Genomic DNA, 14,251 nt, shown 5'->3' with positions numbered 1-14,251 from the left:
ATGATGATTTTTTAGCACGCTTAAGTAAATACTTTTGGTTGAGTATTCATCAGTCATAGGAACTTCGGTGAGCAAAATGTGAATGTCTTAATTTAACTGAATACCTTTGCATCTGTATCCCACAGCTTCATCACTGGATTCAAACTCCACATGGAAGACTTTTAATGACCAACCTTTTATGTGCTGGTATTGTTTTCGTAGCCAAATGACGATTATGCTGGTGCACTTCTGTCTACGGCTGGATATGTCTTTTACTTGTTTAGTTTCTTTTGATTATTAAAGACAGTTCACTGATTACACAGTGGTAATGTGTTCTTTCTCTTTTGGGGGGTTATTTAAAAGGGTGTTTAATGATGTATGACACCATCACTACCAGTCTTACAGGACATTAAACCGATTTAGCATTGCACTTCTATAACATTGTTTTAAAGTTGTTTTTTTAAAGGTCCAAATTTGATGCAGCAGAACCACAGTCTTTTTTTATTTTACACATTGTTCTTTGTCCAAACCTGGCGTCTACATGACCCACGATTAGAGCTAGGTATTGTTTGATTTGCAAGTCCATACAAATAGTCATATTTTCTAACTCTGGGTGCTAAAAAGATCAATTGCAGGTGTCGTTTGACGAGAGACATTTTGATACTACTTGGTATCGATTTATTTCAGTACTGAGTGATACTGGGTATCGCATACCAATACATCAGTTTATTATACATCCACCATTGGACAAATAACACCAATCCAACTTGGCTAGAAATCGATAATTGTTTAGTTCAAGAGCTGAGCATCAAAAGTCTCCCATTTATAGATAAATCCTTAAAAACAACAGTACTAACAGTATCACTCTAACGCCATGTTTATGATCAATAAACTGTCTTTTCTCAACCTGGATTGTGACAAGAGCAACCAGTTACTCAGGTGGTGGTTTGCTCATGACCTTCCACCACATACAAAAAAACACAAACCAACTAGACCATTGCTACTTCCAGTATATCCAGTTAAAAGAAGCCATAAAGAAAAACATCAATATTTATCACTTAAACGTCCAATCCCAAATATACAAACTCCTAGCATCGGAAGACAGAACAATCCCTGCAGACAAATGGTTTAAACACACAAAAATAGAAAGATAAAGATATGAATTGGCAAATAACACTTTTTCTATGCCATGCAACTCCCAAACCCAACTAATACAGTATTAAGTCCTTCATAGAACCCACATTACTACCAACAAACTTTACCACATGGACTTTAGCCAAAGTAATACATTACGTTGGTGCCCTCTGGTGACACCCACGTGTCCAAAACTGGTCAGAGGTCATGACCAGACTATCTGAGATTCTTAGACTCAGCAACCCGTTTCTACATCACACACCCAAACCATTCATATTAATATCACTAACATTGCCAAAAAAGACTATTTTACGGAGATGGAAAGACAGAACCATGGTATCCATAATCTACTGAGGCATTCAAATGTGGAAAACGTACTGCATCTTTAAAACAATGTTGAATCCTCTGAAAACATCTAGTGCTTGTCCTGGTCCCCCTTTCTACAATACCTTCAACACTGATACCTCTCTCCACAAATGATTCCCAACATAAGTGTAAGTTTTATTGTTCTTTTCAACTTAGAAAACCTACAAGAAAACACAATGTGCAGTTTATCCCATCAACCCAGTTTGTCTTGTTGTATGTCTTGTTTCTCATTCTTTATACATGAGTACAAAGATAGAATATGATTTGTTTTAGTTACCGTGTTGCTTTGTTGTACTCTACTTCATTTTGTGTAATACTATTTTTTTTTTGTAAGGCGTTAACATTCAGCCAATGGAAATCAATACTTCCTTCATTCCCAGCTGGACTTTTCTTTCATATCATGGGCTTTATTAACAGCTGTCAATAATACAGCTCAATTTTTAAAAACAAGCATTCTCACCAAAACTTGATATTAAGTGAAAAAAAAAAAAAGATTATATACATTCAGCAGAGAAATCACAACTGCACAACAACCAAATATGAATCATGTCAGATAAAGGAATGGTCTACATATAGTACTCCAAAAAAGGTAGATCCAGCAGCAGCAGCAGCAGCAGAAGAAGAAGTGGTAGAACGGCCAAAACGGTGAAAGCATGACGTTACACTCGGCAGAAAAATCAGAAATCCTGGTCAGGTGAGGACCTACTTTTTTTTTTGGACACAATCCTCCCCAATTCAAAGCTGCACATGTATTAATTCCTCCTCATGTTGCCATCACGTCCCGTTATTGATCCAATGAGCTCATGAAGGCTGCTTCGATCACTTTGCTATCCAAATTCCAACTTTAAAAAATGAGAATCTATTGTTAACAACAACAAGTGTCAGTAGTTTTGTGAAATGATAAAACATCAATTGTCAGCTTCTTTTTTTTTTTGTTCTTCGGTCAAGCGATTCGCTGACGATCTACCGTTTCCTCTGAAGAATTCCTCGTCCATGCAACTCAAGTTTGGCACAGAGGGGGGGGGAGCAGAACGTTTGGTACAAAAGCAAGAAGTAAAAAGGAATAAAGCCCCATCAAACAATGTTTCTTTTTTCATCTCTTTTTCATTCAAACAATAAATTCATATATGTACACACCACTTCAAGTCTCATAAAGTCCCCCCCAAAAAACAAAGAAAGTTACAAGAACGAAAAGATGAGATCATGGTGAGATCAAAGCTGTACACTGTCAATCATCAGAAACAGTTATGTATTTTTATATCATGCTGGTTTATTTCTGTAAATTGGAATATTAGTAAGTATGTTTTTTTATGGTCATTCTCTTTTGGTTTGGAGAGATTATTATGGTATGTAAAGACAAACCCCTTTTGGATAAATGTAAAGAATTTCAGGGTCAGTTTCATCTCTGTGTGGTAACCCATGTAATGAAACATATGCGTAGAAAAAAAAGGGAAACTCAGCCTTTTTGTTAAATTAACAAGTTGCCTATAAACCCTTTGAAACACTTGGAAATCGCGACCAAACTTCAGTCAACTCCTCAGAAAAGCAGATTATTAAAGTTCAGTTATCTAATATACTGGTTCGAGGCATAGCTCCTGTTTTATTTTTATAAATCGGTGAAAATAATCACAAAATCATCCACCCGCGCCGTCTTGGGTCACTCTCTGTACACTTAGCTACAGTATCATTAAATATGATACAGTGAAAGAGGGAAAAAATATGCTTCTCACATCATCGAATCAGCAATGAGTGTGCGCTTTATTCACTCACACAGCTTCCTTTCTAAAAACAGCACCATCCCCGTTATGTGATATTACACCCTCTCTCTCTCACACACACACACACACACTCACACACACACAGCTTCCACATTAATCCAGTCCACTTCCACTCTCCAAACATGGGGCACAACTCTTTATTAGTGGCTGTAAAAAGAGCCGAGAAGGCCTGCTTGCTTTCTGCTCTCTCTTGCTTTTGTTGCTACGGTGATTAAAACTCTTGTTGTCAGGTCTGGTCCACTGCTGTAGACTAAACAGTGATGGTGCTCCTTCTTAAAACATGAAAATTCAATCGTGAAGCTTAAATAGTGTAAAGTGTAGAACTGTGGAGCTAGATTTGTTAGTTATACAGAGCTGTGAAGAAAAACTGTGGAATATAGATTATGTATCATTTCTTTGCACCTCATAGGAGACGGGTCGCTGACTGTTTGGTTGTCTAAAAAATTGGAGTGGATTGTTTCTGTTCCCAGAGAAGTGTAACCCCCACCCAACATCCCTCCCACCCCTCCCCTCCACTGGACAAACTGAGCGGACTCTGTACAGTTCCAGGTGAAACGAGTACAAGAACAGTGGGAGGCAGAGCAAAAAAGAGGGGAGCAGGAGAGAGAGGATGGATGATGGAGGTGAGAGAGAGTAAGAGAGAGAAAGAGAGAGAGAGAGTCATGGTGGAGCTGTGGAGTAAGGTAGGTGTCATGTAGTCCTGCCTTGTAGATTCTGGACCCGGGTGGAGCTCATTTCTCTCTGTAGTACAGCAGGTACATCTTCAGAGGCTCAGGCAGCGGCAGGCCCAGTATCCTCTCTCTCAGCACGTTAACGGCCGGCTGGGGTCGCAGCAGCTCCCCGGTCTCCTTCTCCTCCTCCTCCTCCTGCTCCTCCTCTTCGTCCTCCTCCTCCACCGTCTCCTCCTCTTCCACCACTCTCTCTCCCCTCCCCGCCCTCCTGCTCCCCCTCATCTGCCGCCTCGCCTCCCTCTCCCCCGCCTCTTCCTCGTCCTCCGCTCTCCCCCCCTGATTGTTGTTGTTGTCCAGGGGGGCGGCGCCGATGCCGCTGCTGGCCACCACCTGGCGGGTGGCGAGGACCAGGGCGTTGCAGTGGCGCCGGTGGACGCGCCGGCGTTTGAAGCGAGGGCCGTACTTGTGGAGGCCGGCCACCGCCAGACCCCTGCCCACGCTGAAGGAGGAACCCCTGCCGCGTGATTGGCTGTCTCCTCCGTCTGTGGTGACTCTGAGGGTGTGGCGGATGCAGATACGAGCCAGCTCCTGTAACGTCCGGACCTCGTACTTTGCTGCAAAATTGAAAAACCACAAGTCAGCAGAGCAGAGAGGACAATATGATGAGGAAACACAGGAGGAAGACAACAAAACTCAATAATTAAGCCTCATTCTGACTAGATTTATTCCTCTAGGGGAGGTGGATGATCTTATCATTACCTGCCCTGGTGGGTAATTCTTTACCCCCTACCCCTGTAATAATTACAGCTGCAATTATCTACTTTATTTCAGTGATCTCGCTGAGTTTTTTAACTTGCTTGTCCTTTTACATTTTTTAAACTCAGTGAAATTTAGCTTTTGTGCAAAAATTAAGTCAAAAATGTTTCTAATCTGATAGATGGAAAGATGCTATAACAACAACATACAGGCCGATTATGGGAACCAATATGACTAAAAACAATGGTGCATTCCAATTGTACTCAGAAGTCAGAATTTCTGAATTCCCAGTCGGAAATTTCAACTTGAACGCATTTTCCGACTCAGAAGGTCAGACAAACTTGACCAGCCCCGACCCCGAAATCCACGACAGCGTCAACGTGTATCAACAGTGTGAAAGTTGTAGTAATATCCTGTTTATCAGCACTTTTGTCTTATTTATGTCTCATTAAATCAGTCGTACACACAGCACTGTCTAACTTCTATCTGTGGACATGTTGCTACACAGTTTATACGATACAATATACAATACGATATATGATACAATACGATATACAATACGATATATGATACGATACGCCACTATATACGATACAATATACGATATACAATACAATATACGATACGATATATGATATACAATACGATACGAGATACGATATACGATACGATATACAATACGATGCGATATACAATACGATACACCACTATATATGATACGGTATACGATACGATACATGATACGATACGCCACTATATACGATACGATATACGATACGATATACGATACTATAAACGATACGATATACGATACGATACTACTGTACATATGAACCAAATGATGATATCATGACACCTTCCATTAGAGATGTCTCTGTCTATTACAAACCATATCCTGTTATTTCCTCATAGTTCAAATGTTATCTGTAAACAATGAGTTCAATTACTGAGGAGCACAGTGAATAGTTTAGCCTTTAGACACAGATCATGTGTTTTTGTTGTGTTTGAGACTCACGCAGCGGGGCGGTCTTGGGTTTGCCGTTGGTGCTGTGTTTGGGCAGCACAAGAGGAGCGAAGGACACAGAGATGATCTTTTTGGTCTCCCAGCTGTTTGGTCCTGTACGTGTGATCTTGGTCAACTGTGGAAAACACAGCAGGAAGAATTTTAAGAAGAGTTCTTGTCCTTGTATTTTGTGTCCAGATTTAATAATGTGCTACAATAAGTCCATTCACCCACGAGCATTGTTTCAAGTTACAAGCTGCTGTACACATAATAAAATAAATCAAAGCCAGTCATATATTCATGTTTCCAGACACTCGATAAAAAGAGATGCAGATGGATGGATGCAGATAAGAAGCACAGAACTGACCTTTTCCTCCAGAGGCATCACCAGGATGCCCCCCACCTTCAGCAGGTTCTTCATGTAGTCCTCGTGGTCCTTCTGCACCCCGGCCCCGCAGTACACCCGGTCATACTGACGGCTCTCTGGAGGAATCTCCAGACAGTTCCCCACCACAAAGGACGGCTCACAGAACTCAAATCTGAACGGAGAGACACAGAGATGAAAACTACTGCAGACTTGTGTAAAGAAACTAGAAACCATCACCGATACGTTCAGATACATACTTATCAAAGCTGTCGCTGGTTTTGATGAAGGAGTCGAGCTTCTGGTAGGCATAGTCTATGACATCTGCATGTAGCTCTATCCCATGATTCACCCCAAATGGTCCTGGAAGAGTCAGCATATTATCATTATCAATGGACCACATTAACATTAACATGTGATCGTTGTTATTCTCTTATTCAAACTGTCCGAGACACAACCTGCATTAATACAAGCCAGTCACAACTTAATACACATAATTACATTTCTATAGAATGTGTAGTTATAGCAGTGAATGGTGATGTACTGACAATACACACATCACATTTGACTGAGTGTGTGTGTTTTCCTGCCTGATTATTCAGAAACTTGTGTAATCAAACTGTGAAATTAAAGAAAAGAATCTGTGTTTTTGTGTCTTCAGTCTTTCAGCTGCATCTCATTTGCAGATGCTTCAAAATGTTGCTGCAACTCGTCTTCTATCAAAGTGCAAGGCAGCACATTCCTCTAGAACTGTTTAGTTATTACCTCTCAGCCCTCTACAATGTGAAATTGATTGTTGTGTCCATTTAGTAACTATAGCAACTCCCTCAGCTCATCTTGACTCATTTGGACGACTGAAGCTTCATATTAGCTTCAGATCAACGTGTTTACACAGAAGCAGGACTGTGGATTTAGTCCTCCATCACTTCCATTGTAAGTGCATTATGAAGGGATCTTCTAATGGTCAGTATGAACAGGAGGAATGATTACAGCTAGAAAAACAAGTTAAATGTTAATTTGGGATCCTGACTGTTGTTTTAAGACACGCTTGAAAAATAATGAACTGGTCCTTTTAAGTAAAAAGGTGCTGGATTACTGCTCTTACCCAATATGAGGCCGACCATGGTGCTGAGGTAGCCGGTCCCACTGCCAAGGTTGAGGAAGGAGAGACCGGGGTGGAGATCCAGAGCCTCCATCACCTCAGAGTAGATACACGGAGCAGACAGGTGGATGTTTCCATGCCGCCAAGCCAAGTCCTAAAAAACATTACATACACCCAAACATCTTTAAGCCTATCATCCACCATCATTTCACTCCAACACACTGTAATCGTGTTACGTTTACTTGCTCACCTTGTAAGCGTTATCTCTGTATTCATCCAGGTAATAGTCAGCGCGGTCTATAGCTCTGAAAGCCCGCTCCACCAGGTCAGAGCGGATGTAGTAAGCCTCCTTCAGGTTGTCAATCAAGTCGTCGTTGTCCTCACCGGCACTCACAGCTCCACCCATGTTGACTATTGACCAATAGAAACAGCTGGGTTACTATGATAAAACATTTTGAGTGAAGCTCATGCTACCTAAGATCCCAAGAGGATGAATTCCTTCAAAATAAAAGGCTTCAGTTGTACTTTTCTATGACTTTGCATTGACGAAAACACTCATAATGAATAAACTGTACAGAATTGAAACCAGTATTATAAACAGTGCATGGTTCAATGTTCAGAACAAATGAGGACTGAATCTCTCAGGTTCATTTGTCTCCATTTGCTGAGCCAGCACTGTGTGATATAATGAAACCTCACAAGTGAATTATTCTGATGACATTTTCATGATGACAACATGATGGACTCTTCTGACATTCACTGCCAAAGACCAACTATTACATTTACTTCACCTCGACTCATGAAGATAATAAACAATCCGTAGAGCTCAACTTTAATCCATCAAAAACCGTTTGATTTCCTTTACCGAAGAATTACAGACTCATCAGATCCTTTTTTTCTAACATTAATATTTAATTTCTTCACTTTCTTTAGATGCTGGGACACTTCAGTCTTCTCACTTTTATGAAAAGGCCTTCCTCTAGTTTTAACTGACTGTTCCTCACTCTCTCTGTGTTTTTAATTCTCTATTTTTGTCTCTATTTCATAGTTTTGTCTATTGTTGATTTGACTGTTTTGTGATCCGATGCTTTATCATCTTGACTACCTGTATTTTTATCACAACTATCAGTTTTGCCCTTTCTATGTTTTACTTGATTTTATGGAAAACACTTTGTGATATTGTTTTGAAAAGTGCTAAATCAATAAAGTTATTTTATCTTCATATTTTATTTTTTAGGAGTTAAATTATCGTGTTAAAATCCTGAAAACTACATCTCTTCTTTTAACACATTGAAAAATCCAGACTCTGTCAATACTTTAAATTCTAAAACTTTAACAGCTGGACACAAGATGTCTCCTGCTTCAGTGTGAAGTCCATTCTCAGTGTTTGTACACTGGAGGCTTCAATTTCCACATCATGCTTGTCTAAGTTGAATATTGGACCAGCGTTGACTCCAAAACTGCTTGTGATGTCACAAATCATCCTCATAAGCCCACCTCTTAAAAGCAAGTTGTGATGTCACAAATCCTGCTCCTAGGCCTGCCCCCTTAAAACCAGATTTTCAATGAGCTCAGAGAAACTTTCCACACATTTCTAATGTCAAACTCTGCACATACATCGTTCTGCACACTAAAGCTCAAACATTTAACCATTTAACTGTAGTAACAAGAATAAAAACTTAGTTTTGGCTCCTGTTTTTGGCTCATGAGCCTGGCCACCACCAAATTTAGAGGCCTAAATTAAGCTTTTGGCTGCAGAATGCAATGATAGGTGTGAACTCTGCTGCTGCTGCTGTGGTTCTGGGCAGTGTTGAAAACAACACCAGAGAGCAATGCCAGAGCAGTGGCCAGGAGGGACAGAGATCACAGGGTGCACTGGCTGCCAAATGCTGCTCATAGTCATGAGGACAAGAACAAAGAGCTGCGTGCATTTAAATATGACTGCAGCTCCTGCCTTTGATGGTGGAGCTGAAGTGGAGTGAAAGATAAACAGCAGGACTTGCATTAAATGAACAGGGAAGGAGACAATCCAGAATATTACTGAGGAGCTTCTTTAGGGTGTTTAGCAGAGGTGACCACAGGGGGGCGCTGCCACACATTCTTTAACAAACTATTTGGTTTAGTAGGCTAGTAGAGTACACACTTCCTGCCAAAACACTGTCGTCTTCGCCTCACTATTCATTCGCACATTCAATGAATTAGCTCCCACGTCTTCTCTGTTACCCACACGCTTTATAACAGGAGTCAAAAGTCAGCACACGACCTGTAGGCTAACTCCTGCTGCTTTCATTTCAGCGCAAACATCCACACACACACGCAGCCTACACGTTGTTGTTGCGGCTGCTGCTGTTTGCGCCACTCAGGTAATCCACTTTCAACACAACAAATAGATCCAAATCTCTCCCGCTCCTAGCAGCCACACGGTTTAAACTACTAAAAAACACGTTATTACACGAGGAAGAGACTGTCAGAGGCTGGCAAGGTCAACACAAAACAGAAATAACCGCAGTCTCGTCTTCGCTGGAAGAGAAGAAAGCGCGAGAGAAGAATGATAACGGCTAACAGCTGCTAGCTGTGGATAAACACACGCTAGCAAACACGATGTGCTCCCGCGGATGGAGACGACGGTATACCTGGTTAAATGGCGACTTCTAACTCTGTGTCTTTGTGATTTTCTTGGTGTTCAGTCTTTAGAGGAGATCCAGTCACTAACACACCACTGCTGGATGTAAACATTTGGCCAGCTGACGCTCTGACGTCAGACGTAAAGCACGTATGACGGCCTGCATGGACGCCGCGAGGCAGAAACATGAACAGACAGAGCTAATGTTACAGTTTCAATGTTACTTAAAGCTCACTAATGCTATTCAACTACTATAATGGAATATTTTACCAAGTTTGAGTGCCAGCATTGACTTACTTTTACCACACAGCCAATACTGTAATACTGAGCTGAAGCTATTTGTGTCTCAGTTGCTTCTAAGCTTCCTTTGCTCTAATTAGCTTCATTAGAGAGCTTGAATGGAGCTTACATTCAAAGTTAAATAAAGAAGGTTTGGTAGTTCACAGGTCAGCAGGTCAATGACCTACACTAAGTTAAATCTCTACAGGTCTTATTCATACATGTCATAGTTCACTGTAGGAAAAGCACAGGTGTAAATAATACATGTTTAAAAAGATAGATAGACTTTATTCATGCCCATAGGGGACATTCATTTTTCCATTAGCTCATACATATACATAAATAAACACATACATACATAAATAAGAGCAAATAATGAATACAAAAAATGAAGCAAAAATATTTAAGTTAATTATTTTCCTTTATTTCTATTGAAATTGTTTTATCTAGGCTACTTTAAACCTCTTTTTATTTATTTAATTTTACTTATGAACTGGAATGATTGGTTGCTTGTATATTTTTGTTTATTCTATTATATATTCTGTTCAATAAAGAATAAAAGGTGTAAATAATGGAATGAAAGATGGCTGAATTCCATTTAGCTGTTTCAGTTTCAGGGTCCCCGTTGTGTTCATGCTGGCTTGCTGTCATACTCCAACAACATACTTAAATAATAGATTGTTAATATTATTAATATACTTGTGCTTTGCTACTGTGACAAGTTCAAATGTCTGCTGTAGAAACAGAAATAGAAATATACATATGTCGATTCATTCATTACCTGTTCATCCAACTCGATGGTCGTTTTTGAGGCTGGGTTTGTGCTGTTGTTGCACTGGGTTAAATATTGTTAGCTCCTCCATAGGCAATGTCAATTAGGTGCATATAACATTATGCATATTGGAATGTGCATGAGTCTGTATTTGTCTGAAAACTTTGTTATATATCCAAAGGCAGTCATGTTCTCAAGTTATTAGTAGTCTAAAACAATGGTTCTTAACCGGGGGATCAGAACCCTCTTATGGGGTCTCAAGTTAAACCTGAGAGGTCACAAATAGACATTTCAAGACAAATAAATACTAATTAAAAATAAATAAATAAAAAACATTGTATTTTGACACAGGGCCTCCAGATGAGGTAATAAAGCAGGACCCTTCTGTAGATTCCCAAGAAGTCCCATGGCCCTGCAATCCAGCCTATTAGTGTGTGCAGTGACATGCAAGGTGGCTAAAAATGGTTAAGTGTAGCAGTCAATAGGAATTAAAATTACAATAAATATAACCATTAAAAAAGATAAAAGGAGGATTTTCCCACTGTGTAGATGGGCTGTATTTTTTTTTTAGTTTGTAACAATGTAAAATGTGCAAAGTCACAATTATAAGACAAATTATACAATAACATTTTGTACATGCTTTGGAGTAAATACACCACTTGCATCAGTATTATACACCAATTTTCAAGCCCATCTTACTCACATGTGTACGTACATTAAAAGAGTCACTACTTGTTGTAATCAGTCCTCCTCTCCATACTGGCTGTGAAGGAATCCCTCCAAAACACATTTTTATTGTAAGTAATGGTGGTCTCCATCCTGTGAAAAGATGTATAAGATTGACTGTGGATTTGGTACCCCCATCACTTACACTGGAAACACATTAGGAAGGGATCTCTTCAAGTCCAGTATTGAGAGGTGTCCCACATACAGTGACTAATTGCTCTTTCAATACACATGAGCATTTAAGTATTGCCTTGAGATAGACTTGAAAAATGTGAACCTGTCCTTTAAGATGCATACACTGCGATGGCAGCTAGTTCCATCCCTGCTTCGTTGTCTCAGAGGAGGCTCTACCGGGATACCACCTCTCATTATTAAATCTGTCACTTGAGAATTCATATTTATCATATTTATTGGATTTTTTTCCTTTGAAACCGTTGACCTTTAACCTCTGTAACAAATATAATAGCCAGGACCTACCTTAAAAATGCAAAGTCCTATAAAAGTAGATCCTCTGGTAACATATTTGGTGATGACAAGGGTCAATACTCCCAAACAAAAAAGATCATTCAGTATTGTGTTTGAAAGAATAAGTAATATCACACAACATTAATGTCTTAGTTACCTTTAAAGATCTTTTTTTTTAAAAGTTGATCTTTCAGGGATGTCACCTTGGATGTAGCAGATGCCACATGGTAAAAAGATCCTGCTAGACAATATGAGATTCTGCCTGGGTGACAGTTTCTCTAAAATGTCCATGAAGCACATTTTCTAAAACACTGTTACCATTCTCAGTTTACATGTGTGGCACCAAACAACATTTATCCATCCATCCAATCCATTAGCATCACCCCAAAAATCAACATACTGCAACTTAGAAGACACAACAGAAGCAAATAGAGGAAACATAATTTGACAGTATGATCAGCAGCATTTAAGAAAACAGCCAAACACAGAAAACACAACCCGATTCTACAAAAACAGAAAGTACAACCATAGTGTTCAGTCCAGTCAAAGGTTGTCTTGTAACTTATTTGCATTGTGTGACTTGCAGTATTAGGTTGTGATTTCCGTATTTGCATGTGTCATTTGGCTGTGGTTTTTATATTTTGCAACATTTCATCGCTGAAAGCTGCTCAATCATAGTCTGGTTTTCTGTATTTACATATGTTTTCTAAGCTGCAGTGCATTAAGCTCTCAGGGTCACTGTAATATCTTCTACAGACGGCTGAAAATAACCAAAAAAAACTTCGTCGCCGATTTCAGTTTCAGCTGTTTATCTCCAGGTTTCTCACTGTCACCTTTTCTGACAGGTCTCCAAATGAAAGCGAGAACTCTGTATGTGACTGTAATGTCAAAAGCAAAAATGAAGGTACAGAAAGTATCGATATAAATTGGAAACTATTTAGACATGGAAAACATATCTCAATGTTTCATGTGACACTGCAACTGAGAAACTCATGACTCATGGTAAGTAGTCAGTGTTAGTGAGGAAGAAATGATTGTAAAAACCAAAGAGATGATGGTGGAAGATCACACACACAGTCCTGTCCACATCCATACAGTACATAGGGCTGTGGAGAGAGTCCCTATAGCTTCAGGTTCTTGGAGGTCACCATCACAGAGGAGCGGTCCTGGACCGTGGTGGGTAAGTCACAACAACACCTGGATTTTCTGAGGACGCTAAGGAGAGCTAATCTACCTTACTTGTCAACAGGACATTGTTGGAATTGAGCATTTTTCACTGTGTAAGCAGTGTTAGGAACATCATAACAGACTTAACACCCTCTGGACACAATCAGTTGAAGCTCCTTCTATCAGACAGACACTATAGATCAATCTATACACACACAAATAGACTAAAAAACTGCCTGTGGCATTATTAAACTCAGACACCTCCTCAGTCAGACTAAAATGTTACCATCCTAGGGCACAAACAATATTTAATTACTTATATGTCAATTAAAGCCACTGATCATTCAACACCCCAATACACCATCACTCATTTCCATACACTGCCCCTTTACCGATTTTGTTTTATACTTTATATTGCTTATACGTTGTACTTATATTGCATAGATCCTGCACTCTTTATCGATAATATTTTATATTTCAGTCTTATTCTTGTGTAAAAGTGTGTGAAGTAAATATGTGTAAAGTCTTACATACACATGCATCATATGAGGCCGATGCAATTTCAATTTCATTGTGCTCACATAGCGATAATACAGATCTTGACTTGGAAAAAACAAACAAACAAACAAACAAACATGCAGATTCACCGAATGATCCACCAGATGTCAGTGCTGTTCAACATAAAAGCCACATGTAACTGCACATTAATAGAAACACACACAGAGGTCCCCCATTTTGTTCACCAGTCATGCAGCATGTGTATCTGACTGCAAGGCCATTTATACTGTGTATCAGTACACACGAGATCAACTTTAACATCCGGCATCCCAGTGTACTTATTCACAAGAGCTGGCGTTATAGCAATGTAAAGTTAACCATTTATCTATCTTATGGACACACACATACACACATGTTCATGTTTTCATCACTTCAGAGGACATTATGAATTGACTTACATTCATTTCCTGGAGGCTTACTCCATAACAACCATAACCACTACTTCTCTAAACCGAACCTAAAATATACTTAACTTTAGTAAAAGTACCAATACAGCAATGTAAAGATA

General features: G+C 39.6%; 1 protein-coding gene across 2 annotated transcripts; it reads right to left on the bottom strand.

Moving 5' to 3' along the window:
• Positions 1–3,772: 3,772 nt before the first annotated feature.
• Positions 3,773–9,891, bottom strand: LOC133987371 (protein-L-isoaspartate O-methyltransferase domain-containing protein 2). 2 transcript variants are annotated; one of them, XM_062426709.1, is made up of 7 exons: positions 9,787–9,891; positions 7,404–7,564; positions 7,157–7,307; positions 6,312–6,414; positions 6,055–6,226; positions 5,700–5,823; positions 3,773–4,542 (listed from the first exon to the last, which is right to left on the bottom strand). In XM_062426709.1, exons 2-7 carry the CDS (start codon positions 7,557–7,559, stop codon positions 3,989–3,991), a joined length of 1,260 nt encoding a protein of 419 aa, XP_062282693.1. In that variant the 5' UTR covers positions 7,560–7,564; positions 9,787–9,891; the 3' UTR covers positions 3,773–3,988. The 2 variants fall into 2 exon arrangements, with proteins under 2 accessions (XP_062282693.1, XP_062282694.1); XM_062426710.1 differs by having other exon boundaries at positions 7,404–7,567; positions 9,787–9,819.
• Between the last annotated feature and the right edge of the window lie 4,360 nt (positions 9,892–14,251).

This window comes from Scomber scombrus, chromosome 10, assembly GCF_963691925.1.
Source record: "Scomber scombrus chromosome 10, fScoSco1.1, whole genome shotgun sequence".
NCBI classification, from domain to species: domain Eukaryota; kingdom Metazoa; phylum Chordata; class Actinopteri; order Scombriformes; family Scombridae; genus Scomber; species Scomber scombrus.
The sequence above is the reverse complement of the archived record's forward strand: the minus strand, read 5'-3'. Positions and strand labels throughout refer to the sequence as shown.

Bases quoted from the DNA above. Each gene is read 5' to 3' on its own strand.
- LOC133987371 (XM_062426709.1), bottom strand. From the start codon at position 7,559: ATGGGTGGAGCTGTGAGTGCCGGTGAGGACAACGACGACTTGATTGAC. The intron at 6,415-7,156 runs GTAAGAGCAGTA...TGACTCTTCCAG, and splicing joins CATGGTCGGCCTCATATTGG to GACCATTTGGGGTGAATCAT. The intron at 4,543-5,699 runs GTGAGTCTCAAA...TCAATTTTGCAG, and splicing joins ACCCAAGACCGCCCCGCTGC to CAAAGTACGAGGTCCGGACG.